This window comes from Struthio camelus, chromosome 1, assembly GCF_040807025.1.
Source record: "Struthio camelus isolate bStrCam1 chromosome 1, bStrCam1.hap1, whole genome shotgun sequence".
NCBI classification, from domain to species: Eukaryota; Metazoa; Chordata; class Aves; order Struthioniformes; family Struthionidae; genus Struthio; species Struthio camelus.
In genome coordinates this window covers 129,628,137-129,654,270 of record NC_090942.1, presented here as the reverse complement: position 1 = coordinate 129,654,270, position 26,134 = coordinate 129,628,137, and the positions used below count along the sequence as shown (strand labels likewise).

General features: G+C 35.6%; 1 protein-coding gene across 4 annotated transcripts in view; it reads right to left on the bottom strand.

Annotated features, from left to right (window-relative positions):
- CFAP47 (cilia and flagella associated protein 47) overlaps window positions 1–26,134 on the bottom strand; it is a 360,791-nt gene that overhangs the window by 183,880 nt on the left and 150,777 nt on the right. For all 4 annotated transcript variants that reach the window (XM_068916942.1, XM_068916957.1, XM_068916948.1 and 1 more), the window contains 2 exons: window positions 24,664–24,890; window positions 17,294–17,474 (listed from right to left, as the gene is read on the bottom strand). In XM_068916942.1, the coding sequence (XP_068773043.1) occupies window positions 17,294–17,474; window positions 24,664–24,890 (408 nt within the window). The remainder of the gene's footprint in view (window positions 1–17,293; window positions 17,475–24,663; window positions 24,891–26,134) is intronic.

The following is a 26,134-nucleotide window of genomic DNA, read 5'->3' as shown; positions in this document are numbered from 1 at the left end:
AATTATAAATAACAAAAAAGAGTCTTCCTACCCACCTCATTCAATATTAATAATATTTAGTTTGTCATTTCTTTATTAAAATGTGTTCCTTTTGCATAAAAAAAGTTTACATTGAGGAATAGGTCAGCTGAAAAACAGAAAAATTATGATCAATTATGATCAACAAAACATAAAGGAAAGTAACTTAGTCCTGTTTATTTAGTATGATAATCCAATAAAATATGGTTTCTGAAGTGAGCTGGATCTCTAGTGAAATCAAAATGACTGCAGAAGCCACTTGCCTGTGAATTGTATATGAAGGTTGGGGTTTTTTTCTACAAAAATTTTTTATGCTAATTTTAAATGCCAAAAAGTAACTAGGCTTAAAGGTTTTTCAACTTACTATGTTTTCCTCTTTCAGAGTCTCATATAATATTAAGCAAAGATTAAACCAGGAATTAATTCAAAGATTTAATGAAAATAATCCATGAGGTCACAGTTGGCCTAACAAGGCCAAGTTTTGAGACAAAAGTAGTAATACTGAGCAACAAACAGCTGCAGTTAGGTTATTTCCGTCTAAAGGGAAGCAGAGTCTGCATCCATGGAAAGGAATGAGACTGCGTTAAAATATAAGAGAAAGCATACACTTGAGTTTAGTAATAATGACACTTTGTGGAGTAATTGCTATTATTTAACTTTATTACAAATTGCAGGAGGAGGGTGAGCAAGAATGGAAGTTCTGACACTGCATATGTGTCACAATATCTGGTTACATCAACATAAAGAGTGAATTTAGAAGTACAGATGCCAATAAGGGTAAATAAACCATACAGAAGAGTCCAGACTCTTCAGGTTTCTGTTTATATATCAGGTCTTCAGATGTGTTTTTCTGAACACATCTAAAAATCAGACTACCCAGTAGTTTTGAAAAAGTGACCATTCTTTGTTATCCTTAACGAGTGCTGTTTTGAAATTTTGGCTATTTCTGTGCATGATTCGTTTGATTAAGGTTTCAGAACAGGAAGATACCATCCTTAAAAGAAAAAAAGGAAAAGAAAAAAAAAAGCTTAGTAATGAGTGTAAATCATTCTTCTATCATTAAAACCTAAAGTCTGATATCATTTGTCACTGAAAGAATTCAATTAATAACTATACAAATACCAATGATAAGGGAATGGTTCACAGTTCTGAAATTATACCTTTTTACCCTTATACAGAAAAATATCAAGTGAAAACCAAGAAAAAAGTTAAAAATAAAAATCAGCTATTATGCATAAATTAACTAGCAAAATACTTTCAATTATTTTCAATATATAGTGATAGAATTGATTGGTTCTGCTGATAGGAAACTAAAAAAATAACACAAATAATATTGCAACAATGTAGCCCTAATAGCATTGCTAACTACATAAAGGACAAAAAGCATGAATACTTTTTGTCCACCAGGACCTTCAGGACTTTCTCTGCAAAGCAACTCTCCAGTTTTATCTGGACACACACTTACGGAAAAGCTTCTATAAATCTACTAACGGTTTTTACAAATCTAAGCCGATAGCCAAATACACTTGATCAACCAGAAAAGGAAGATTCTGCTCAGAAAATAAAGGAAGGGGGAGATGAAAGTAGTTTTTTCTTAACTGATTTAAAAATGCAAATAGCAGTGAATTTTTTCCAAGTCTTATCACAAATATTCAGCAGCCATATTCATGTATCAAATTCAGAAGCTTGTTAAGAGCTGAGCACTACTACAACACAGTAGAGCAAAGACTTAGAGGTTTGTTTGTTTGTTTGTTTTAATAAAATTGGCTCCTCAGGATTTCCTAAGAATATTTACAAAGCTTTATAAACAGGCAGGCTACACACTCTCACTATAATAATGGGCAACCGGAAAGCTTCAAATAAGAACAATTTTGCTTAATACAATTTAAGAAAAGTAGTAAAGCTAGGCTGCTTTCTTACGTTATCCAGTGCATAGCCCCCTACTGAAAAGGATCAGTTGAACTACAAAGTTTCAAACTGAGAAAAATGCAGTTATAATTCAAAGACTGAATCTAAAATCACAACAAGGACAGAGCTAATATCTCTCAAAAACATATGCTCAACATTTTATAAATTTCACAAAAATGTGATTCTGCATGACTGGAGAAAGGACTTTGCTAAGATAAGGTCTTTAAAAAGGAAGCAACAGAAGACAAAAGAAGGAAGAGTAACCAAAATTTCCTACAATCAAAGAAGAGAGCTCAGAACTAATACAAAGGAGTGCACTGAACGTCTAAGTAATGCTACACTGAGAGAACCAAAGACTAGCATTTTTCTAATACCATTTATAACACAAAAGTAAGTCATTGCAAAATTAGTAATGAAGGTTTAAAGTCAAATTGAGCCAAAAAGATTTACCAAGTGCTGGCTACAGACTTCTGCAGTACACATTCCTTTCTTTTTGCAATCTAAAATTCTTTAAGGAAAAAAATTTCCGTTAAAATAGGAAAGGAAGAAAAATCTAAACCAGAAATTGTTTTAAAACAAGTCTGAAATTTTCCCAGAGAAGTCACAACAATCTGAGTAAATTTACTGTAATAATGATTATCAGGAAAGCAGGCAACTCCTAACACTTCTTGGTCACTCTGCAGAGAAAGGTTTTTCATCTGTTCATATGGTGGGGGGGAGGGGGGAAAAGTGGAGAGGAGAATCAAAGCTCTTCTCAGATGTCCTTTGAGAGGGTAACAGCAGGTAGCCAACACTGTCAAACCTTGTATTCAGAGGCTACAGAACTCTTATAGTAGTTTTTGGTACTGAATCCAAATTAAATAGCAAGGTGGAAAAAAGTTTCATTTTAAGAACAACTTTTAATTGTAAATGCATTGTGCATTTCTATCTGAAACAGCATAACTTTACAATCAAAGCTTTTTTAGTTTTATTTTCCTGCCTGAGTTTTTTATGTCTACCTTTATAAAACGGGAAAGAGACTATGTCGTACAACACAACTAAAGCATTCTTGGTGCATGCTTGCCTTAGAAAAGTTCACCAACATACATGCTTATAAAAACAGTACTGAGCTTGATTAAGTGTATATCACGATACACTTAGGGGCATATCCATTTGAAAATTAAAATCAAATAGTTTAAGTACAGTTCTTTTAAGAACTACATAAATTTATTACTACTGGTACAATAGATGACATGGCAATAATAGATGGTATTTGCTTAATATTTGAAGGTACAATAGAAAGTACCAATTAGCTGCTGAATTGCTTTTGCAGATCAACTACTATCAATTATTTACTTCTGTATCTTTCTTTCTTTAAAAATACTTCTACTCCAAGGGCATTACCATCAGATTTTTGGCTAATAGCACAATGAGCAATGTCAAGCCCTTTCAAGGCAGAAGATTGCAAACAATAAAGAACCTGAACAAAGAAAATCAATCAAACAGAAAGCTCTTCTTGTGAAATACTGGGATACTCTAGTAACCCTGACCTGTCCTATGTAAATACATGAGACCTTCTACCTGTCAGGTAGAAGGTACCTATACGTTTCTTTTTCTATTACTCAAAGCCACAGCCAGTGTTATGCTCCAATACATAAAGGAACAGTCTGTTCTACCTGTAGAACAATCCTGGATTAAATGCTGTCTTTTCTCGTCATCAACCATTGACTGTCTGTTCTTAAAACTGGATAACCACAATAACATTTCAGTTATAGCCACTGGTAGAAACAGGTCTTGTATTCTTTAAACCACTGCTCAAACTAATCTGTAGAACGTTTATTATTCTTCAGCAGAGAACACCCCACATGTCTGAATTTTATTTTCCAAATTTTGTGTGTTGTGAAATTATAGTCTTGAGTTTTTGCTAAACTTGACTGCAAATAATTTATGAGTACTCAAAAATCTGATCTTCCATCCAACTTCCATCTTCCAGAGTAAAAATTCTTTTCTTTTTCTCAATCATTTAATTAATTTTCATTTTAGCTTTGATTTTTAAATCTTTTATTTCAACTTGACCTCACCATTATAGAGCTCTCAGAAAAACGTGTCTAGAATTGTCAAGTTTCTATTTATTTTCATGTATATGCAGCTTTCAAGTATTTTATTCTCCTTCATCTGCTAATGTGATTTGACTGCATCATATGTTTGTTTCACAGTTTTAATGCCAAAAGACATATTATTGGACATTTTTCTTAATGTAAGAATTTCACCAAACAATTCTTAAAGTAAGCCTTAGCCTGACAATTGGAACAAAAGTGTTTATCTTAGGAAAGCATCCACAATTTTTTTTTAAGACTAGATGATAGAAAGTATGCTATTTCCCTTGAGTTTGTGTCAGTAATCCTCACACTCATATCAGCATACAGCTATCGTATTGTTTCCTTATACAACTTTCTGTTATGTAGAAAGCACAGATTTCTACATAATGCCTTTACAATCAGACATTTTCTCTCTTCTTAAGCACTTACAGGTAACCTGAACATGGCCTCTTTGCCTCATAGATCAATGAAAAAAACAAACTATTTATGCAAGCTTTCAACACCTTGAAATAATTACTATTGCTCTTTCCTGAACCTTTCCTAATTTGTAACCTGCTTTGTGAAGTATAGAAGCCAGAACCAGACCTGATGTTCCTGTAATACTCTCCCTTTTATTAAATTGTAATAGCACTTCTCAATACCTACAGTGTATTTTTCCAGTTGTACATTCAAGGATCCTTGTTTTTCAAAAACTTCCAGACAATCTGTTAAAGAAATATAGTGACTGAGAGCTGAAGTCAGAAAAATACAGAGTGAGAAATAAGGCTAAAAGCCTTAGATCACACAGGGAGTTAAGTGCTCCACCACTATGCAAAGAAGTTCTTGAAGTCTATTTCAGAGACATCACTTTGCAAATAAAGCCCGTCCTCCCCTGTCAACCTGCGTATGTTATTTCATCTTAGATGCATGGCATTGTTCTGTACAAAAACCACACTCTTCAAGTGAACCCAACTGCAGAGCAACCTGTTGTGCTTAGTAAAAGCTGATCCTTCATTACCAGGCTGTTTTTCCACATCTTTTCCAAAGAGTAGCATTTTTTCATATTTTCCCTTAGATTACTGATGAATAGTTAATAGGACTGGAAAACGAACCAATTTCAACTGTATTCCCCTAGAAACATCCACAGTGTTTGCAGAGTTCCCATAATCTTCAACACCTCGAAGATACCATTAGGATGTACTTTCGCTGGTACAACAATCCATAATATCACACACACTGAAACTATCGGTGCTCATTTCTACTGAAAACTACACCCACCTTGAAATAAAAGCGAGGTTCCCCAAACTAGTTAACAGGTGTTAAAAAATTCTTGTTGTTACTCTTTTTCTTTTATTTAGTCCTTAACATTCTATTTGTATTTGGAACAAGCACAGAGGGAAGACCAGAAACATGAATCTTCAGCTTTTCAGATTTAGTCCATGAAAAATGACTTTTAAAACCTACAGATCCTCTGATATATTCCTAATCCAGATTTTCCTCCACCTCTGTCTTTTCTCCTTGCTCTACCAAGGAATTTTTACTCAGTAATGCATAAGAGTAACATGTAACACACAAATGCATAAATTCAGTCATGCATACGAGTCCTCTGTTGAATCATCTGAAAGATCCAAGTTGGTATTAATGTCTTGTTAATATTCGACATGTTCTAGGAGTTAAGGAAGAAGAGAAACACAATTGCTTAGTTATATATTCTTGGACACGTCTTCAGCCTAACATTAAGATCTCTAATGGTGGTCTTCTGAATAAAAAATTAAACCTGACATTATTTGAAGCACAATTTTATGCAAACACTTTAAAAGGCTCTAATTTTTTATAATATTCAGTAACTGTAAATTACTGAATATTAAAATTAAAAAATAAATTAAAAAATAGGCTTTTAACAAACAGCATGCAATACCAGATTCCTCTGCCTTTTCTGCCACACTTCTGGTTTGCATAAATAGACCGAAAATCTTCAGATCAGTATTATTTTATTGTATCTATAGTTTCCCATTATCCCTTCATTGACCAGAAGACAAATATAGGAGGGGTTTTTTTTTGTGTTTCAGTTTTACCCCAAAATCCATAGCCATTTCCTTCTTTCCACATCATAATTAGTGTCGTACTGCTGGACAAGTGCAGCAAATGTACAGCAGATAAAAAGCTTACCAACGCTATTAAAAATAGATAAAATTATAATAGCTCTGACTTGTCAAACACCCTCCTTACTTGCAAGAAGAGCCTGTTCTTTTATACAGATACAGTTCCATAAATTAAGACTGTATGGCAGGAAATCTCTTCTAGACAATCTGTAAAAAAATTAAGATCATAAACATACAAATACATTGTACAGAATATTTCAGTGATTCTGGCACTAAACTAAGAAGCTACAAAATATGCATCTTTACAAAACATTGGAAATTTTTCAAAGTTTTAAATGGTGGGTTTATCCTCTAGGCGCACATAATATGTGAATGAGATAGATGCTTATCAAATTACAGATCTGAGCCATAAAGTCTCCCTTTTTATTCAAAGTTCCTCTTTTTCACCTTCAGAAGGAGAGCAGAGTGTGCCACTGGGACAGGACAGCACTCCTTCTGTCACAGAATGGGACAAGTTCAAGGACACACAGAGTTAAAATTAAAAGAAGCCAATGTCTTCCCCTTCCAGGGCCACTAATGATGAGAAATGGGCACTGCCAACCCCACATCTATTATGGGCTACAGAGAATGAGTACCTTCTGAGCCTCACAAAAGTAAGTGTCAAGACAGAAAAGACAACAATTAGCCTCGACACTGACAGTAATATAAGCAGTTGTCAAAATCTATTGATGAAAATATAAATCATGTATCTTTATACAGCATCCTGAGCCCTAAAGGCCTCCTTTGTCAAGTGAGTTTGAAGCCGTAGCTGTATATCCCCATGTTCTTCTGTTATGCAGACTCCAGGTATCAGTGAATCTTCTAAGCACAATCAAGGAGCGAACGGGGATACCGATTTCTGAATAGACAATAAGGGAAATAATACACCGATTTTCTTTTTCTGAGGATTAACGTCCTCCTTCATCACAGCAGTAAGTCAGCATAAGAGAAAAACCTTCATAAAGTTTTTCACTGCACTAAAAAACATAACAAATACAGCTATTCTCCACTGGAAGCATCATTACAGGAGTCAAAAATGAAAGAAAAGCATCCAGTTTAATATTTAAATTACCTTTCATTTTTGCAAGACCAAAACAACTTTCTATCTACTTAATAGTCATTCAGTTAGCTGGTTCAAAAATTATTAAGATAGAAATCTATTTCATCATTTTGCAGAGTTAGTTACACTTTGAAATAGAATTATACTCTCAGTAAATCCTTTGTATGGAGTACAAAGGAATCCTACCCGTCAAACTTTTAAATCCCAGCTGTGTCCCACTATTCTGGATGATTAAGACCATCAAATGTAATTAAATTTTTATTACTGTCAGTTAAAATACAGAACTCAGCTCTGAAGATCTTAATATGATAAAGAGTTAGTATAAAACCTCAGCATGTAAACAGTAAAATGAAACGATAGCAAACTCGTGTTATTGGCGAGTAAGTAGGTAATTTTACATAACAGATTAGAACTTTACTGGGTAAAAAACTGAAATGCTGGAAAATGTATATAGCATGAGACCCATGGAACACTAGGATGAAACAACACAACCACGGATAATACTTTATTGGAGAACAGATTTAAAGTCCCAGGAAATTACTTTGGGGGAAAAAAAAAAGATTGTTAAGATTGTTCTGCTTAAATCCAATGCTGAGCAAGCATATGAGACAACATTTAGACGTCACAGAAAGAAAGATATAGTATATATTTATTCACAAAAAAATAGCAATTAGAAGATATTGCTAACATGAAAATACATGTACTCTAGATGGTATAGTGTAGATAAATATCTTTACCTTGTTGTCTGATATGACTGAAGAAAACAAAGAAAGAAAATATTAAGAAGAATTTTTTTTTAAACAGTATGAATAATGCCAAATAATGATTTACTATTGAAATCTTGTTTGCTTGGTTTTTCTGCACAATGAAACCATAAATTCAATATTTATAACTAAAATTATAGTCTACATAAGAAAAATACTGAGATCAGATCATTACAGACTTATTTATGGGTGGCATTTCCATAAATTAACATGGATTCAACAGCTATCAGGTTTGAGGGCTGCCATGTTACTGCTGCTGAAGATACACATTTCGGGCCAGGATGTAAAACTGAGATTCTCCCTACTAATGAAAAGGATACTAACTTTAGGTACCATTCTAAGGTCTGGAAATTCTTTTTCCCTTTTTAATTGACAATAAAAAATCAGATTATAATTTAACAGCCATGCTGATGTGTATATTTACTGGATTCCTCTAAGTGAATCTATGCTATACATATCAAAGTGATCAAGTAAAAAGTGTTTATATTGTAAAATCTATGCACTGTTCACTACTACTGGTAGCATTTCTGGGATTTACAACTTGTTATGTTAGACAGTATGTAAACAAAAACAAATTATACTCACCTAAAGACCTAGCAATATAAAAAAACAAACTTCCCAATTCCAATATCAACAACAGGCATGATACATGCACACAAGTGATCCTAACATAACCATATCTTGTTATTTCCGTATTTAGTTTAGTCCATACTCTTATAGCAAAAAAAAGGGATTACAGGGAAAAAATACAAAATGGTCTCTTAAATCACATGGGTATATAAAAACGTGTTCTATCAGGAAAGGGCTCTGTGTGGTATGCCAGCCACTCAATTAATTCTGCTGATTATGTTGCTGGAAAGTTTATTATATCGCTTTCTTAATTTTCTCTGATTTTATTAGAAATCAAAGTGTTCTTGGGAAAGAAAAGCAAGCAGATCAGAAACGATAGGTTTGTTAAGAATGAATTATAAGAGCAGGTATACCTTATTACAGCTGCACAAAAAGGAGTAAAAATTTACAGTAGGCTAGAGTCTTACATAGACAGAGTATTATGGACTTTTGCTCTATACTGGCTGCCATTCCTTGAGCTCATAGCTTTAGTAATTCACAACAATTTCTCACTTAACTTCAACCTCACATCTTCCTTTTACCATTAGGCACACAATTAATGACTCCTCAGCTAATAATGTGTTAAGACAAGGGATGGGAGAGAGACAGGAAGAAAAAGGGATAAAATCCACTGGCTTAAACCTAGAACCAGGCGTAACTTGGACCAGTTTTGCTCTGGAAATGAACAGAAGAGTTGAGACAACACAGTTAAAGCATCTCTAGGGATGCCATATCCAAGAAGACAAGTAACTTGTTTGTTTGGTAAAGCATGGAGGTGCTTGTGCATGCTGCTACTCTGTTACTTAAAAACTGGATCCGTTATTTTAACTCAACATGACATTTTAGTTTCCCATTCTCTAATAACAGATTGCTAAGAAAAAGGCAACTCATTTCAAGGTTAATTATGCCCAACATGAGTTTCAGTCTTCACTGCTAAGGCCAGTGCTCAGGAATTCCAGACCCTGGGGACAGGAGAGGAAGGCTGGAGGAAGGAAGACTCTCCCTTGGTCGAGGAAGATCAGGTTAGAGATCATTTGTCCAAACATTTGTCCAAACATCCATAAATCCGTGGGCCCTGACGGGATGCATCCGTGAGTGCTGAGGGAGCTGGCGGATGTTATCGCTAGGCCACTCTCCATCATCTTTGAAAGGTCCTGGAGATCAGGAGAGGTGCCCGAGGACTGGAAGAAAGCCAATGTCACGCCAGTCTTCCAAAAGGGCAAGAAGGAGGAGCCAGGAAACTCCAGGCCTGTCAGCCTCACCTCCCTCCCTGGAAAGGTGATGGAGCAGCTCCTCCTGGAGGTCATCTCCAAGCATGTGGAGGACAAGAAGGTGATCCGGAGTAGTCAGCATGGATTCACCAAAGGGAAATCGTGCTTGACCAACCGGATAGCCTTCTCTGATGGAATGACTGGCTGGGTAGGGGAGGGGAGAGCAGTGGCTGTTGTCTGCCTGGACTTCAGCAAGGCTTTTGACACTCCCTCCCATCACATCCTCCTAGGTAAACTCAGGAAGTGTGGGCTAGATGAGTGGACGGTGAGGTGGATTGAGAACTGGCTGGATGGCCGAGCTCAGAGGGTTGTGGTGAATGGCGCAAGTCTAGTTGGAGGCCTGTAGCTAGTGGTGTCCCCCAGGATCCAGTCTCGGACTACCAAACTGGGGGGAGTGGCTGACACACCAGAAGACTGTGCTGCCATTCAGAGGGACGGGGACAGGCTGGAGAGCTGGGCGGAGAGGAACCTCCTGACGTTCAACAAAGGCAAGTGCAAGGTCCTGCACCTAGGCAGGAATAATCCCAGGCACCAGGACAGGCTGGGGGCTGACCTGCTGGAAAGTAGCTCTGCCGAGAAGGACCTGGGAGTCCTGGTGGACAACAAGTGAAGCATGAGGCAGCAGTGTGCCCTCGTGGCCAAGAAGGCCAATGGGATCCTGGGGTGCATGAGGCAGAGTGTTGCCAGCAGGTGGAGGGAGGTGATCCTGCCCCTCTACTCAGCCCTGGGGAGGCCTCACCTGGAGTACTGTGTCCAGTTCTGGGCTCCCCAGGACAAGAGAGACATGGCACTACTGGAGAGAGTCCAGCGGAGGGCTACCAAGATGATTAGAGGGCTGGAGCACCTCTCCTCTGAAGAAAGACTGCGAGAGCTGGGCCTGTTCAGCCTGGAGAAGAGAAGGCTGAGAGGCGATCTCATCAACGTGTACAAGTATCTGAAGGGAGGGTGTCGAGAGGATGAGGCCAGTCTCTTCTCCGTGGGGCCCAGCAACAGGACAAGAGGCAACGGGCAGAAACTGAACCACAGGAAGTTCCATCTGAACCTGAGGAAAAACTTCTTCACTGTGAGGGTGACAGAGCATTGGAGCAGGTTGCCCAGAGAGGTAGAGGAGTCTCCTTCGCTGGAGATATTCAAAACCGGTCTGGATGTGATCCTGGGCAATATGCTCTAGAGGGCCCTGCTGGAGCAGGGAGGTTGGACTAGATGATCTCCAGAGGTCCTTTCCAACCTAAACCATTCTATGATCCTGTGATTCTGTGATTCTAGAGAAATGAACCTACTATCCTCTGATCACAAAACAGAAAAGTTTTACTGTCAGCGGCCTTTTCCTTGAGCCAGTAGCATATACAGGACTGAGTTATATCCCAGTTTACTTCTGATTATCTGAAGAGACTAAATCCCTTGAGCATCATATTTTAAGTCAACAGTGAACAATCACTGTGGTATGTGATCTTCTTATGTACTAAATTTTTTTTGTCACGAACAATTACAAGATACCCTGCATATCTTCAAGAGGACCTTAAAGAGGACAGGAACTCCATGTGCAATTCAAGGAACAGATGAGAGCAAAGTTTCACCAACAATCTCAGTATGAAACGGAGCTGGGCTGAGCATCAGACTGAATCCTCAGGCAATCTGCTAAAGGTAGGGTCCTTAACAGGTCATCTCCTCCCACAGCCAGCAAGTACAGACTATTTTTGGTTACATAACACTGACATACTGTAGCGGCCACTGTGTTTGAAGTACTTAGCAGCCACACAGAGTTCAAAGTAATAGCTGGGTTACTCTTGCCCTAAGCTTTGTTTTCTAGCACTGGAACTTTTCTGTGGTTTATCTTTTCCAAATTCTTTGAGAATTTCCATAATCTTACAGACACCAAAACCTCCAGTTATCTACCTCCAGTAGATATTCTGTCAGTAGCTGTGTACTGAGACAAGACCATCTCCCAACTTCCCCTTATACGCTCTTCTAATTTATCTATAGACCTAACTGGCCATTTTAGCGCTAAGAACTCATGTTGAAGAGACAACTTTATGTAATTCTATCCATCCTTTTCACAGCCACTGTTTTCCAAAACCAGTCTCTTAATCGGTTTAGCAACCAGGCTCTGTTCCCACACATACTACCATATTTTTGATTACGCTAAAATACATATACTGGGCTTATAACTATGTAGCAATACTAACTAGTTATTTTTCCACAAAATCTGGGTCATTGCTAACTTAATGCAGACTTTATACTGCTGATGAAAAATTAACAATGTCCAACAAGAACCGGTCCCTGAGGGTTAAATTTCTGGTGACCCTCCAGTAACAAATTAGCAACTAAGGTTGCTATATCTGTCAGTACACTCCTTTTTAAATCTGCCTAATTAATTACTTGGGTCTCATACGAGTCCATGTTTTGGGTTTTGGTCAAGATGTCATATTGGAAATAAGGTAAAAATTCTGTATTGCTTTTCACTATCAGGTCTGTAATACTGTCAAAAATGTAATAAAGGTTATTTTACAAGATCTATTTTACAAGATTTTACTATGTTGAGTGGGATTGATTTTTACCTTCTAATTCCCGGTTGACAAAGTTCTTGCAATATTGGCCAGACATCCTTACGGCTGCTGCAGTCTAAGAAATTCTGAATCAGGATTGATTTTAGTTATCTTGCTTCCACCTTTATTTTTCTTCATAAAGCTAAGCACTCTGACATTTCTTTGGAGAAATGGCTATTCCCACCTTAAGTAAAGCTACCACAGCGGCTGAAATCCTGCTTCTTCTTCAGATAACAGAAAAGCTCCTGATGAAGCCAAGATTTTGTCTTTATCCATAGAAACACAACCTGGTGACTTCTGTCAGAATATTATATTTTCTAATTGACTATAAAATTCCTGTGTTTCCTTATTAACAAAAGAAATACACTGCATCTACCTGCATTGTCTTTTTCTTTCCATGGAACATATCTTTGACTGTTTTCACACTATGAGCTGATTACCTCATCTTCCTTTTTCAGCTGTTCTTCAGCTCACCACCTCTCTGAATTCACTCCCAAAGCTCCATTTAGTTCTCTGCAATATCTCTGACCTTCCTCTTCCTGCATGTAACTATTTAAGTGTCTTAGAAAGGAAATAAATATCCAAAAGATTGTGTTTTCTGCCAAGTGATTTAGTTTCTGACTTTCTCCCAGGTACTTCCTTTTCTCTGATGTTTTTATCAATTCCTTTGATTGATGGATAAAGAAAGCAGCAAGAACTAACAGAAAAATAACCACATCCTTAATGTAATTTACTTTCTTCACAGCAGTTTAGCAATTAATGCTTTAAAATTTTCATGTATGCTCATGCACATTTAAACTGTAAAAATAATTTGAGAAGTTGCTAAGCAACTGTGACCTGCCATCTGGTCAGTCAACAACCTTTGTTCTGAGATCATGATGCATGTAACATTATGTCCTCATTTGATTTGTGTGTGCAGATTTTGCCATCTTTCCAGCTGGTCTTTGTCTCCTGTACAGTGCCATCCAAAGAATCCCCCATGCCACTTTACAAAGTCATTGTAATTTTAGTTGACCTCTGCATCAATTATTACAAGCACAGGCAATTATTTCTTAACAACAAAAGGATTCTAACTATGATTTAAATATCCTGTTCTTTAAAAAATATTTCAGCCTCAAACCTGCTTTACATCTATTCTACAGCTTTACTGACTGTACTAATCCTGTAGTCATTCCCCAAACTAGTTTGCCTTCTATTATTGCAGTAACTCTTCTAATCTTCCTAAAAATACGCCTAGACACACCCTAAAATGTTTTACAGCACAGCAACTATACTTCAAACAGAATGAATCTGTAACAAAAAGATTTGCCAGAAATCACTCAGAAATCCCTTTTTTTTTTGCCCAAAAAAGAAACAAAAAACATATGAGATACGCTAAGGATGAAAGCAAACACAAGCCATGAAAGCTTATGCCTGATTCCAAGTGCCACGAGAAGTTGCAGGAACATGCAGGATGAGTCAAATGATTCTTTCTATCAAATACTGAGAGAAAAGATAAAACATAAGAATCTTAACAAAGAGGATAAGCAGTCTGGAGTAGTCCATGGCAGCTATGTGAGAATCTTGTTTGTGCTGTATGAAAACCCAATGTCCTACTGCACAGCAGAGAGTTTTCAATGTCAACAACAGCAACTGGACCATCATTTTGGCCTTTCCTAATCACATGGCCATGATCCCTTTGCTCATGCAGCTCAAACAGAAACCCACTCTGTTGCTATTGGATATAGCAGAAACGCAGTGGGGAGCTGTGATACTTGTGAAAATTATTGCTTATGGATTCCTCACACCCTTGTAATGAGAATATCTCATTGCTTCACACTTTCTTTAAAACAATGTGTAAAGCCATGTTAATATAAACATGCAAATAAAAATATTTAGCCATAACACTGAAACAGAGAACGTTGTTGCAAATATTGATAAAAGGCAAAAACATTAAAGAAAATCTACACTTAGCCTACTTACACAACAGTTTTATCAGAAAGGTATATCCCTCCCATTTTCAGCTCAGTTGCTTTCACATGTCCTGCCAAAGTAGTAGTTAGGGCTTTAGACCTTGTGCCTATCTTCTTTCTCTCTCCTGGTCAATTATGCTGATTTTTTCAGCCAATCTCCTCTTTCAAGACTTCTAGAGGATCAAGACATGTTTTAACCTTTCATGGCAAAAAGCCTTTCATTCTTTTCACAAGACAATCTAATCCCTTAAAGTAAAATATTATTGCTCTCCTATAACTATGTGAATGTCTCTGTTACATTAAGAATCATTTAGACTTCACTGACTAATTTAAGAGTTCAGATGGATGGTCTAAAAGGAGAGGAGAACTGCTTTGCTTTGGCAAGCTACTGAATTACCTCACAAAAGAGAAAATCTCAGAAGCTACATGATGTTGCAGACTAAAGCATTACAGCAGGAACTAGAAGCCTGCGATTTATAAGGACATACACAGAAAAGAAAGTGCAATGATGAGCAGCCTGCTACAGTTTAGAAATGTGAAAAAAATTTCCTAGGGTCAAGAGCTGACTATTCAGATAGTTTGCAGGAATTCAGAAAGACACTCCACTGACTGAAAGCAAGCATCTTTCCTCCAAGAACACCTAAGCATGCTAAACATTTCACACCTATCTAGCTCAGCATTTGGGCAGAGTGGGGTGAAAAAGGTAGATCACAAACCCCTTAGACTTTTTTTCTCTTTTTTTTTTAAACTATAGAAAAGCTTTAACTCAGCTAAAATCTACCCTGGTTTTGATTTCACGGATTTGAATTAATGTTAATAACAGAAGCATAAATTTTAAAAGATCCATATAAAAAAGTTGATTTTATTCTTGTGCTACTTGAAAAAATAGAGAATTTAAGAAATATTTTAACATAAAAATGCAGTAACATTCATAAGCAGTAAATAAAAGGCAAATACTTTGGTAATATATGAAGATGTACAGTATTATTTAAACAATCATCATTCTTAAATACTGGACTTACTGCTTCAAAAACTGATTAGTCAGATCCAGAAGGATCTGGACCTTCTATACACCTTATGAGCAGAGCATGTTCATCTCCAGGTGTAAACACCTGGATTAGTAAGACAACACAGTCCTATATTCTCTTAACATTTGTAATATAGTGAAAAAAAATCTAAGAATACTCAAACACAGTTCAAACGCATAAACAGGCTTTAGAATTTTGTTTTACAAAGATTTAAATACTGAATATTCAGATTTCTTAGTACCTAGAGGTCCTAACAATTTCTGACTTACTCTAGGAAGATGTTGTAAAACACACAGGAAGTGCTGTTTCCTTAACCAATGAGAACACGCATCCATGGTCCTGACCCTGCAAACTTGCATACGTGTATTTTTCTTATTGAACAAAGTACTCTTGTTTTCACATATGAAGAAGCCAAATATCATAAGAGTCTAAAAGCCTATAGGCCTCAGAACACATACTAATTTGGAACATAAATGACATAGATTACATAAGTATGCACTGCATTTTCGTTTTGTAACCATACATATTCAGATGTAGATAATTATGACAGTAAATCATGCAACAAGAAAACCTTGCGAGTATAAGTAAATATAGGCTGTAAAGATCTAAAGATTACACTCAATGATATGAAAGAATGCAAAGACAAGAAAATGAATAAGGGTACCCTTGCTTAAAATTCAGGAGTATAACAATAAGGGACTGAGAGAAAGAAAGAACAAAATGGAATCTGTTTCTGCAGATCTGTGATTCTCACAGACTGTCTTCAGTCCTGTGAAGGACCTTAAGACCTGTACGCTTTGCAGTTAGCAGGGAGAATAATATGTGTAAATGGATGATGAACTTCTTTCCACTACTTGTAGCTTTCTAGATGCTGCTAGAACATGAAAAGTTATCCAAAGGTAAGTGCTACATCTAAGGAAAGTAGGGAGAAAATATATTTAGCAAAATCTAAGCTGGCATTAACATTTATCTCTCCTGTGAAAAACTAAAGTTTTCATCATGATCCTAAATATAAAAAATACCTGAGGAAAAATTATTTTCAACTCTCATTTTCAGTAACTTAAGAATATGAAAAATAGAGAGATGAATAACCATTTTTCACAGTAAATACTCTGAGATACTAAATTAACTATCAATTACCAGTTAAGAAAAATTAAATATTTGCTATAGAAAAAGACAGAAGACACTTAACAGATGGTGAATGCTGATTATCATGCATTCTGCTAATACCTTAATGCTAAAATCTTAAAAGAGTGAAAGCTAACAGCAAAAATCAACAAAGGTTCAAAAGTACAACTGTTAACATTAACTGATTATAGAAAGATATACTTTTTTAGCTTAAAATGTTACATTGCAACACAAAAGGCAGAAAGAGCTTCAAGTCAGGGAAAAGAAAAGTGTTCATGTACGAAAGCAATGCTCACTTTGAACTCCATATGTGACACAGTGTTGAAACAGTAACATTCTATAAAATACTGCAATGAATTCCAAGTGGGATCCCTGAAAATTTAAAAGGTTTAATGAATTTTTGGGGTTTTGAGAGAGAGGGTAATGAATAAGAAGACCACAACACTGTCTTGATCCAAATCAGAATTACTTTGCTCCTAACAAGTCTGTTAAAGGCATTTTAATTTTTCCTTTGTTGACTAAAACCTAAAACAAATTATAAACAAATCTATGAATTCTTCACAGTGGTGAACTGACTATACGTTAACTCCTTACCGGATTTAATAAAGAAATTACTACTTACATTTTAACTAGTAAAATCGAAAATGATTTGTCAAGTGCTGTCATCAGACACCTATGGGACATAACATCAGCTAGCAAAGGAGGAATCAAAATGCAAGCTAAGCAAAACTTTTAAAAATTAAAGAAAAAAAAAGATTGTCTCAGAGAAAAACCAAGTTCATCATCAGCTGTAGTTTAAGAATATTCTTACCTGATTTCTGAGGTGAGAGGTCTTTTTCTGAGGCAACTTTCAAGTTAACCCTGCTTGATGCTAACACTGGAATAGAGACCTTTTCAGGAACCTCAAAGAATTCTTGCATGCTCACTTCTACACTGTAATCCATATACTTTAACTTTGGGGGAAATTTGCAGGGTTGTAAGAGTGCATCTCTCTGAAAGTGAAGGAATAATGTATACATATGAGCAATCATCACAATAGTAATCTCAGGTTAAGAAATGTAAAATTATACAGGCTTAAGGGTGTATTTCTATAACTGAACTAGTAATTTGGCAAGTTATACAGAAATGTCGAGAGCTCCTTCTAAATAAAATGTCTTGTACATTTTTTTGTATATTATGCATCTGAAACACTCACTTAAAAATAATACGTTTTGAGATGTACAGTAAAACTGCCTCCTACACTCTGCAAGCCTTTATAGCTATTCAGGGAAGGCAGAAAAGAGGAGAACAATCATTAAAAGAAAAATCTATTTCATATAAGATGTAGACAGATGTTTCTTCTGCCACTTCTCAAAGTTTCTGAATGGTAAATATTACAATAAGGAAAAATTACTTTTGAAATTTTTGAGCAATTAATGTATAGCTAGCTGAGGTAACTTGAACACTGATGTGACACTCAGGATGTTTCAGAAATCAAAGCATATAGAACGAATCTTAAGGACAAATACGCTCCTCTTCTTGGTAAAAGGCCTTGCTAATCAACAGCATGAAACGTAATAGTAAGAGACAAGGACAATATGTAAAGGCAAGCTCAAAATACGCCATCTTAATGAAAACCAAATTTGACTCCTGAAAGATAGTGTTACAGAAATAATGAAATAATTTAATATGCTACTTGCCCCAAAATTACCTATTTTCCATCCAATAATACAGTATATTGCAATGCATATATATATATATATATATGTGTGTGTGTGTGCATATATGCATATACATGCAAGTTTAACAGTTATCACTACAACAAATTTTAAATACGAAATTAGTCATCTTTTCTTACAGAAAAGTCCTTGTATTAATGACCACAGAGAAGTATCTTGAAACAAGACCGGGGAAGGGATAATTACACAAATATTCAGTCTTTGCTAGGAAAATCGGTTTATTCTCAAAGGCTATTGGTGTTATATAATGCCTGGAGAGCAGACATTTCAGCATGTATCACAATGGAACAGGCAGTGGAGATCCACTGTGGGAGTTCAAAGAGAAAATTTCAAAGGAAGGTTGATTCTTAAGGAAGGACTCCAACGTGACATCTTAAGCTATTCATCCATTTTGAAAACACTAAAAGGTGAGAAAACTTATGCAGTTTGGATGTAAGAGAACTACACATTAAAAATAAAGAAATTCAAAGAAAGATTTGTGAATGAGAAAAAAACCAAGAATTTTCATAATGATTAAGATTACTATCAAAAATAACATTGTCAACCTATTGTTCAAATCAACAAGGGTTTTGCTTTGTTTTTTTTTCTTTCTGAATAAAGAAAGACACATTCACTTAGAGGTTTACAAACTGGACCTACATTCTTTACTGTTGCTTTGTTCTGATTATTAATCTCTATCCAAATTGTCAACACACTGTTAAACACTAAGTACATATGGAATTTGGGAATCTGGTAAACCTCAGTTGACAATATATATATACAGTTTTTGATTTTTTTTTTATTGCATCACTCATATTTTCAAAATAATTTACCAGGGTGGCGGGGATGGAAGAAGAACTGCCATGCGAGTTAACCCGAACTGACTATTTATTAATTTCTGTCATTCAAGAGTGGAAATTCACTGAGAGTTCCCATAGACACACTCAAACACACACACATACACACACACACACGCACACAAACACACACCCAGAATCAATATATGCTCGCAATTCAGTTGTGATGTTAATAACAAAGTCTATTTCTGTCTGGTAGAATAGAAACAATAAAAGAGTTCACAACGGGAAAAAAAGACATTGAGAGAGCGAGATTTCTCACTTGTAATGGGAAATACCAAACCAATTACATATATTTACCTGCTCAAGTTTAACTTTAACCTTCTACATATTCAAATATGAAATGGAAACTAAAACTGATACTGGTAGTTAGATTATTTTACAACATTGAAATAAAAATCCAGTAGGATTTAAAAGATCTGCAAAGTCTTAACTGACAATATGATTGAAAGAGTTTTAATTGAACACTGAAGACACTTAAATTATAATTCTCTTGAAGATATAGCTCATGATTTCTAAAATCACTGAAGTACTTTATTTTTAAAGATCCATATTCATTCTATCTCACCTTTAAAAGTATATTAGAAAAAAAGACAGCTGGCTAGTATTCAACAGTCTAGGAATGTTTCAAATTTGTCCTAGTACCTTGTCAAAGATTAAAGAAGGAAAATGTTTTTAGTAAGAGATCTAGATCTTGCTTTAAAGGTGTGTATGGTTTGGGGCAGGAAGGGGGACCTTTAAACACACACAGGACTAAAATCTGTTGCCCCAAAGGGTAACATGTCCAAGAAAAGATAAAATGTGCAAAACACTTTAGATAAACATCAATCTGTCACGCAATAGCTCTGTTTCTTTTCAGTATTTTTCAGGGGAGTGAAGAAGGTGGGAGATGAACAGAATTTAGTAACTGTCATTATCATCTGTAGGCCGAAGGCTGCTGCAAGAAAATAAGACATATTCCGAGATATGCTTCATCAGCATAACTGTTCATGATATTCCAAGTATGGAAATACTATTACAAGTTAAGAACACAGTTTGCATTCAGTTTCCTGGATTATTTTTTTTTTAGAGTAATTTTCCAGAAAAAAATCGGAAGGCATATGAATCATCAGAATTAAACTTGATATTTTTCAAAGACTGATTGAATTTCCAAATTATTTTCTTAGATTCACCATCTGCATTTTCTTTGTATAAAGGACAACAGATTCTATTAGAGTTCTGCAGCATCTTACTCACTCCTTGCATATTACTGCTTTCTAAATAAATCCTAATTTAGCTCCATTCCCTCCTTCCAGGAAGTGACTTCTACAACCCTTCCTCATAAATAAAAGAACTTTAAGTCCCGAGTCTCTTAGAATCCCTGTGATCAATCATATTTGCATCTTCCTTCAACCCATATCAAAAAGTAAGTGGAGTACTAAGACAAAAGACAGTGGTCCCAATTACAAACTCAACAAACTGAAATCTGGGCAAATATTTATTTTTTTGAAAGGGTCATTCCCATTCACATTTATTTAATGCAACTTTTTAATTACTTTATCTTATTTTCACCTCTTAAAGGATACCACGACTTTTCCTCAAAAATGTGTATTTAAAAAAAAAAAAAACAGTATCAAAGACAGAGCACTGTACAGAACTGAGCTTACAACTTTTCTATAATCATATGAAGGTCACAGAATCCTTGTTCCTGAACCCTGGGGATTAAAAAGAGCACAAACCTCTAGAACTAGAGTTGGACAAATGTAGGATGGGATTCTGTCACATCAGCCAAGCCACAGGAGCCACAGCTACAAACACACAACGTCTCTGCTCATTTTCTCTTAACCAAAACCAAAACAACGAAATTCATCATCATCATCACCACAAGGTAATTAAGATAAAATATTCAGTGTTGCCTAGTTACATGGCAGAAAGATGGAAAGAACTTGCACAATGTCAACAGCTATTGGGTGGGGACTATGATTAAGAATACACAGGTGTGGTACCCATCCTCAGTTAAGCCATACCTTCCTAGGGAGGCCTAATAAAGCCTAGTTAAAAACTTTTTACAGCTTCATTATTGGATCAAAACTGGTCGAGTCCCTTGAGATCAGATGGCCCACTGACAAAAAAAAGTCTGGTTGTATGTTTGAGGAGAGCCCAGTTCAGACAACAGTAGGAGGTGTAAGCTTTAGTTCTGGGATGAAATAGGACTGGATGAACAGGACTCCTCTTCCTTTCCTGTCACAATGTCTAACTATACAAAGAGACTTTTTGCCTTCCTGACTACAAAGAAAGGGACCTGTACCTAGATAGCGGATGTAATTTGTGCCTCTTTAGATGAATAACTAGAGGAAAGAAAGCTGAAACACGTCATTTTGAATTCCACTTCAATGGCTGCATCATCCTTCCCCTGACATGCCCAAATGAAAGGATTCTGGTTATTCTGTTCTTTCCCTTGTTCCTTTATCCACCTCCCTCTTTTTACAACCACTAGCAATCCCAATCTAAACTATATATGCTCATCTTCCATATATTCTTCCCTTTTTCCAGATATCTTTTTTCTTCCTTTGTTATCTATGTTCACCTAAGCTTCTCACCTACAACTTTCTCTTACTCATCATTAACAAAAGCAATTTGTAATTTCCCAAAATAATGTCAACCTCAACCTTGATTGTGGCAGAGAGCTCAGTGGTATATTCCCCTTACGACTGCCTAAAATGTTTTAGGAGGAATTAAGTTAATGAAATACTTAAACAGGAGCTAAGAAATTAATATTCATGAGTTGTAGAAGTAAAAAATAAAATTTAGAACTTTCCTAAATTTTTTTTATTAAAAAGTAAAACACATTCATAGTCAAAGCTAGACAAGGGAGCAGGCTATCATTTAATTTCTCTTTTTATGCCTTGATGTATATGGAGTTCATATTGATAGAATTAAATAGCGCAAGACTATTTATTTTAACCTTTCTTTTTTTATTTAAATCTTGAGATCTGCTTCTTTGGCTGCTTATCACTTTAATGTCCTTCTTTCCTATCTATTCGTTATTTAACTTCACTAACTGCTGCATTCAGTTTTGATACTATTTGATTTTGTGCATTACTTTTTAATTTGTACCAAAGTTTATTTAAGCAAAAGAAAAAAAACCTTCAACAAATGGTTTGGATTAAGTAGCAGTGGAGGTTACCTTTTTGGGGGGTGGGAGGGGATTAGCTATTGAACCTTGCTGCTACTAGAATCTTTCAGTGCCCCAGATTGTAATAGACCCTATTAAAATTCTATTTCTAGCAGAACTATTTAATTAGCTGATTTTAATTTAACTTAGAAAGTAAAAAATAAAGATGAATATTTATCCCTGTTGCTTTCCTTTGAATGTCCATTTCCAAGCTTCTCAGACTTGGTGACTGTCACTTCTCTACTCTATTTGTAAATTATGCAATACTGGCCCAATACTGGCAGTGCTTAGCACAAAAACAACAGAATAAGTAAGTTCTGATCAGTGCAACAACTTTTTCACCGGAAAGAGATAAAAATTCATTATTCTTCTAATATCTCTAATCAGCAAAGACAGAATCAAAATCTCTCTTTTTTTCTTCCAACAAGTAAAAGCATCTGTAAAAACACAGTGCAAAAATATCTAGGGCATTTATCCATACATATAGATTGATCAAGTAAAAACATATAGTGCATGTCACTGAAAATGCATATGCAGTCTAAATCCAGAAATATTTATTACTATTTCTATGAGTAAGCAAACATGAGTAAAATTTACACATTAATAACAAAGAAAAATGTACAATTATTTAGTTATTTATTCATTATTTTTATATATACAGATGGACTATCAAGTAGTAATAACATAGGGCACCTTCCCTTCTGTCCATCTATTTTATCACATAGTTATACCCATACGGAGTATGTAGAAAGGTGGAAAGGAAATGAAAAAGTAAGAGAATTCTAGGGATTCTAGATTTATCTCCAACTACATCTTCCAGAGGATTTCATGAGCATACATAAATTCTTCAAACCGCAGGAGCTCTGGATGGGGGCTTTTTCAGTGGGAGGGAAGGCCATTTAGACAAACTAAAAGCATATTTCACCTTCAAACTAAATTGCAGCCCCCCTCAAGAAAGTTTCTTCAATAAATGTCACCAGAATTTGTATACTGTCATTTTTATACAGACAGTAAGTGTGAATTTATGATAAAAACCTACCAAGAACATTTTTCAGAATTTAATCTGCATAGTGAGCCACCATATCAAGAAATATTTTTTCAGAGTATAAAGTCTTTTCTACATCAGCATATATCAGAAGTACTCCATTTTATTTCTCGTGAACAATTACAAGATTTTATGTACATGCAGTAAAATACTTCTTTCTGCATATTATTTTTACCTTTCACATGATTACTAACACTGTTTCAGTGTTAGTATCCGTCATTACATTTTTCATAAGTAATCTAATCGTCTTCCACTCTTTTGCAATCCAAGTAATGTTAGAAATCACATTAGGTCTTAGCATACCTAGAGGTATAAAGACTATTCCTATTTTCTTCTCAGCCCTGATTAAATCCACAGCTTCAGAGCAATCAAGTCTTTCATCAAGTATTTGTTAAGTGATGGTGTCATTATAGGACTTGAATTAAGAAAAGCTTATTAAATGTCACCATAGCAGGGAAGTGGCTAACATTCAAAAAGAAAATATTTGAATCTGGATTACATGTTTAAAATTCTTGCCCTATTACAAACATATCACAGATTAGATCTACTCTTTCTTCTTCCTCATTTAAGTTCCCGTATATTTTTTTAATTATCTGTAAATAGAAATTATACAGTTACATATAAATTTAGCAATATCATCAAGACATCAGGAAAAATTTTTTCCCTCTTAGTACTGGAAATCATGAAGCACTGGGAGCCATGTTCAGGGAGAAGTCCAGCTGGAAAGCTGGCATAACATAGAGCTGCCCAGCAACCTGCCTGAGGCCAGGTAACATCAGGCAGGTTTCCTCACAAGGGAAATTAAAAACCAGAGTTTGGCCTCATCCATGTAAGGTTATATTTGAACTTTATACAAGAAAAACGCTTGTTTATTTGGCAATGTTGCTATTATAAATTTATTCACAAATACTAATTGGATGTTTAAAGGAATAGCCTACTTGCTTTTTTTTTTAATTGCAATCTAGGTGTTGAATTCTTGGTAGACTATCTCTAGGTTGGAATTATGTACACATAGGGAGCTATAGCTTATAAGGAAGATTCGCAGTTTCCCAAAACTATTTTGGATTGATTGGGAAGCAAGAAAAAGTCTTTTTTATTCCTTGATTTATTCTCCAAGTCTGTTCTTTAATTGAAAAAATCCTAATCGAAAATTTTCATTCCCTATGAAAATGTACATAAGAAAGGATACTCATACAGATGTCTAATACATCGGGTATGAAAGGTTCTTCAATCAATTTGTATTTCCAGAAGCTAACTGAAATAAAAAATTGATATTCTTTTTTAACTGTAGCTAAGATTTATTGAAGGAAGTATTTTTCAACAGTATGAATGAGGAAGCAATTTCAGAACAAAAATTCAGTCCAAAAATTCAGTCCTATAAATCAAGGACAAAAAAAAATTCTAGTAGCAGATTACTGTGTTTCTTACCTCTACTCTGGATAGCCCTAATAATGCGGCTGCAACTCGGACACTACTGCTCTCCAGAGTCCCTGTGATCTTCCTTCTTTCATACTCAATAGTCGACATCTGCTGTTGTGCAGCAATGGCCAGAGCCATTTCCCTTGCTTCATTGATCAATGGAATCCTCAGATTTTCTTCAAGAATCTGAGTGAGACCACATTTCAAATACAAAACAGGCTCTACCCCACTCCGACCTATAAAAATAAATAAATAAGTAAAAATTTTAAAAATGTTCATTTGTCAGCTACTGTAGAGCAAGTGTAAAGTGTTTTTTAAATCTCAAACCTTCAAAGTCAAAATACAGAATTTCTTTGATATTTATTTGGTGATACATGCTATTTTCTCCAGGAATAATTTTTTTTTTCATTTTAATGAGAAAATAAAAATGAACATCGCCTGAAATCCAAATCAGAAGTTGCTTGTCATAGTTAATCAAAAACCCCAGGCTTTAGTATTACTGTTACAGGGTAGTAACCTTGGTTTTAGAATGTCTTTCTGGTCCCTATACAACGTCCTTCTATCCTTCCAGATGATGTTCTATTCCTCTAGGTGAAGCCACTAGCAATGTAATTCTGATCATAAATGTTAAACTCATAGTGTTTCCACGTGCGCTCCTCTGAGATCCACAGCTCTCGGTAATGCTCTCTGTAGCAGTACAGAGGTACTCATTACCAAGAACAAACTTTTACTTGTCTCTCACACATGTAAAATCAACGTGCTTCAAGGTAATGTTTTCATATTTCCACTTTAAAACATCTGTGTTAGGAAAGCATCTTGGAAAACAAAGCAGTGGTGCTCATGTGCAATAGTGGCAGGGTATTGGAATGTTACAATCTTATTTGGCGCAGTACACACAAGGAGTGTTTTGCATGGCTTAGTTTTAGCCTTCACAGGAAAGGAACTGAGGCAGTAAGATTAAATAGCTCATAGTAACAAGCGAGAAGTATAACATAGATTTCTGATATTTCATTCCAGCGTCTTAAAGAAAAATTATCCTGCAATGTTCTGATTGGCTTCTGACTCATAGTAGAGAAGGTTTCATGACTGACATATGCCTGTGCATTTTGTTTCAAGGAAAACTATTCCATCTTGTGGAGCTGGTCCACGAAATAGAATGTCCTCAACAGTAGCTTACTTCAAATCTCAGCCTGATGTGGCTTGAGACGAGCTGATGGCTAAGATAAAAATCTCCCAAGAATATGATTATGATGAGAATAATTTGAGGGTTATTAACAAGGCAGGAACTAGTACTAGGTAGAAAATGCCTGTGAAAGCATAGAGGGCATTATATGGCTTTAAATATTCCAACTATTCATAATTAAGATTTATTTCTATGCCTCATCACGGACTATCTGTAGAATATGCAGTCTCCCACTAAAAACAGAACAAAATCACAATTAAGAAACTATAGCCAAAGAAATTACAAAATGGTTTAGCT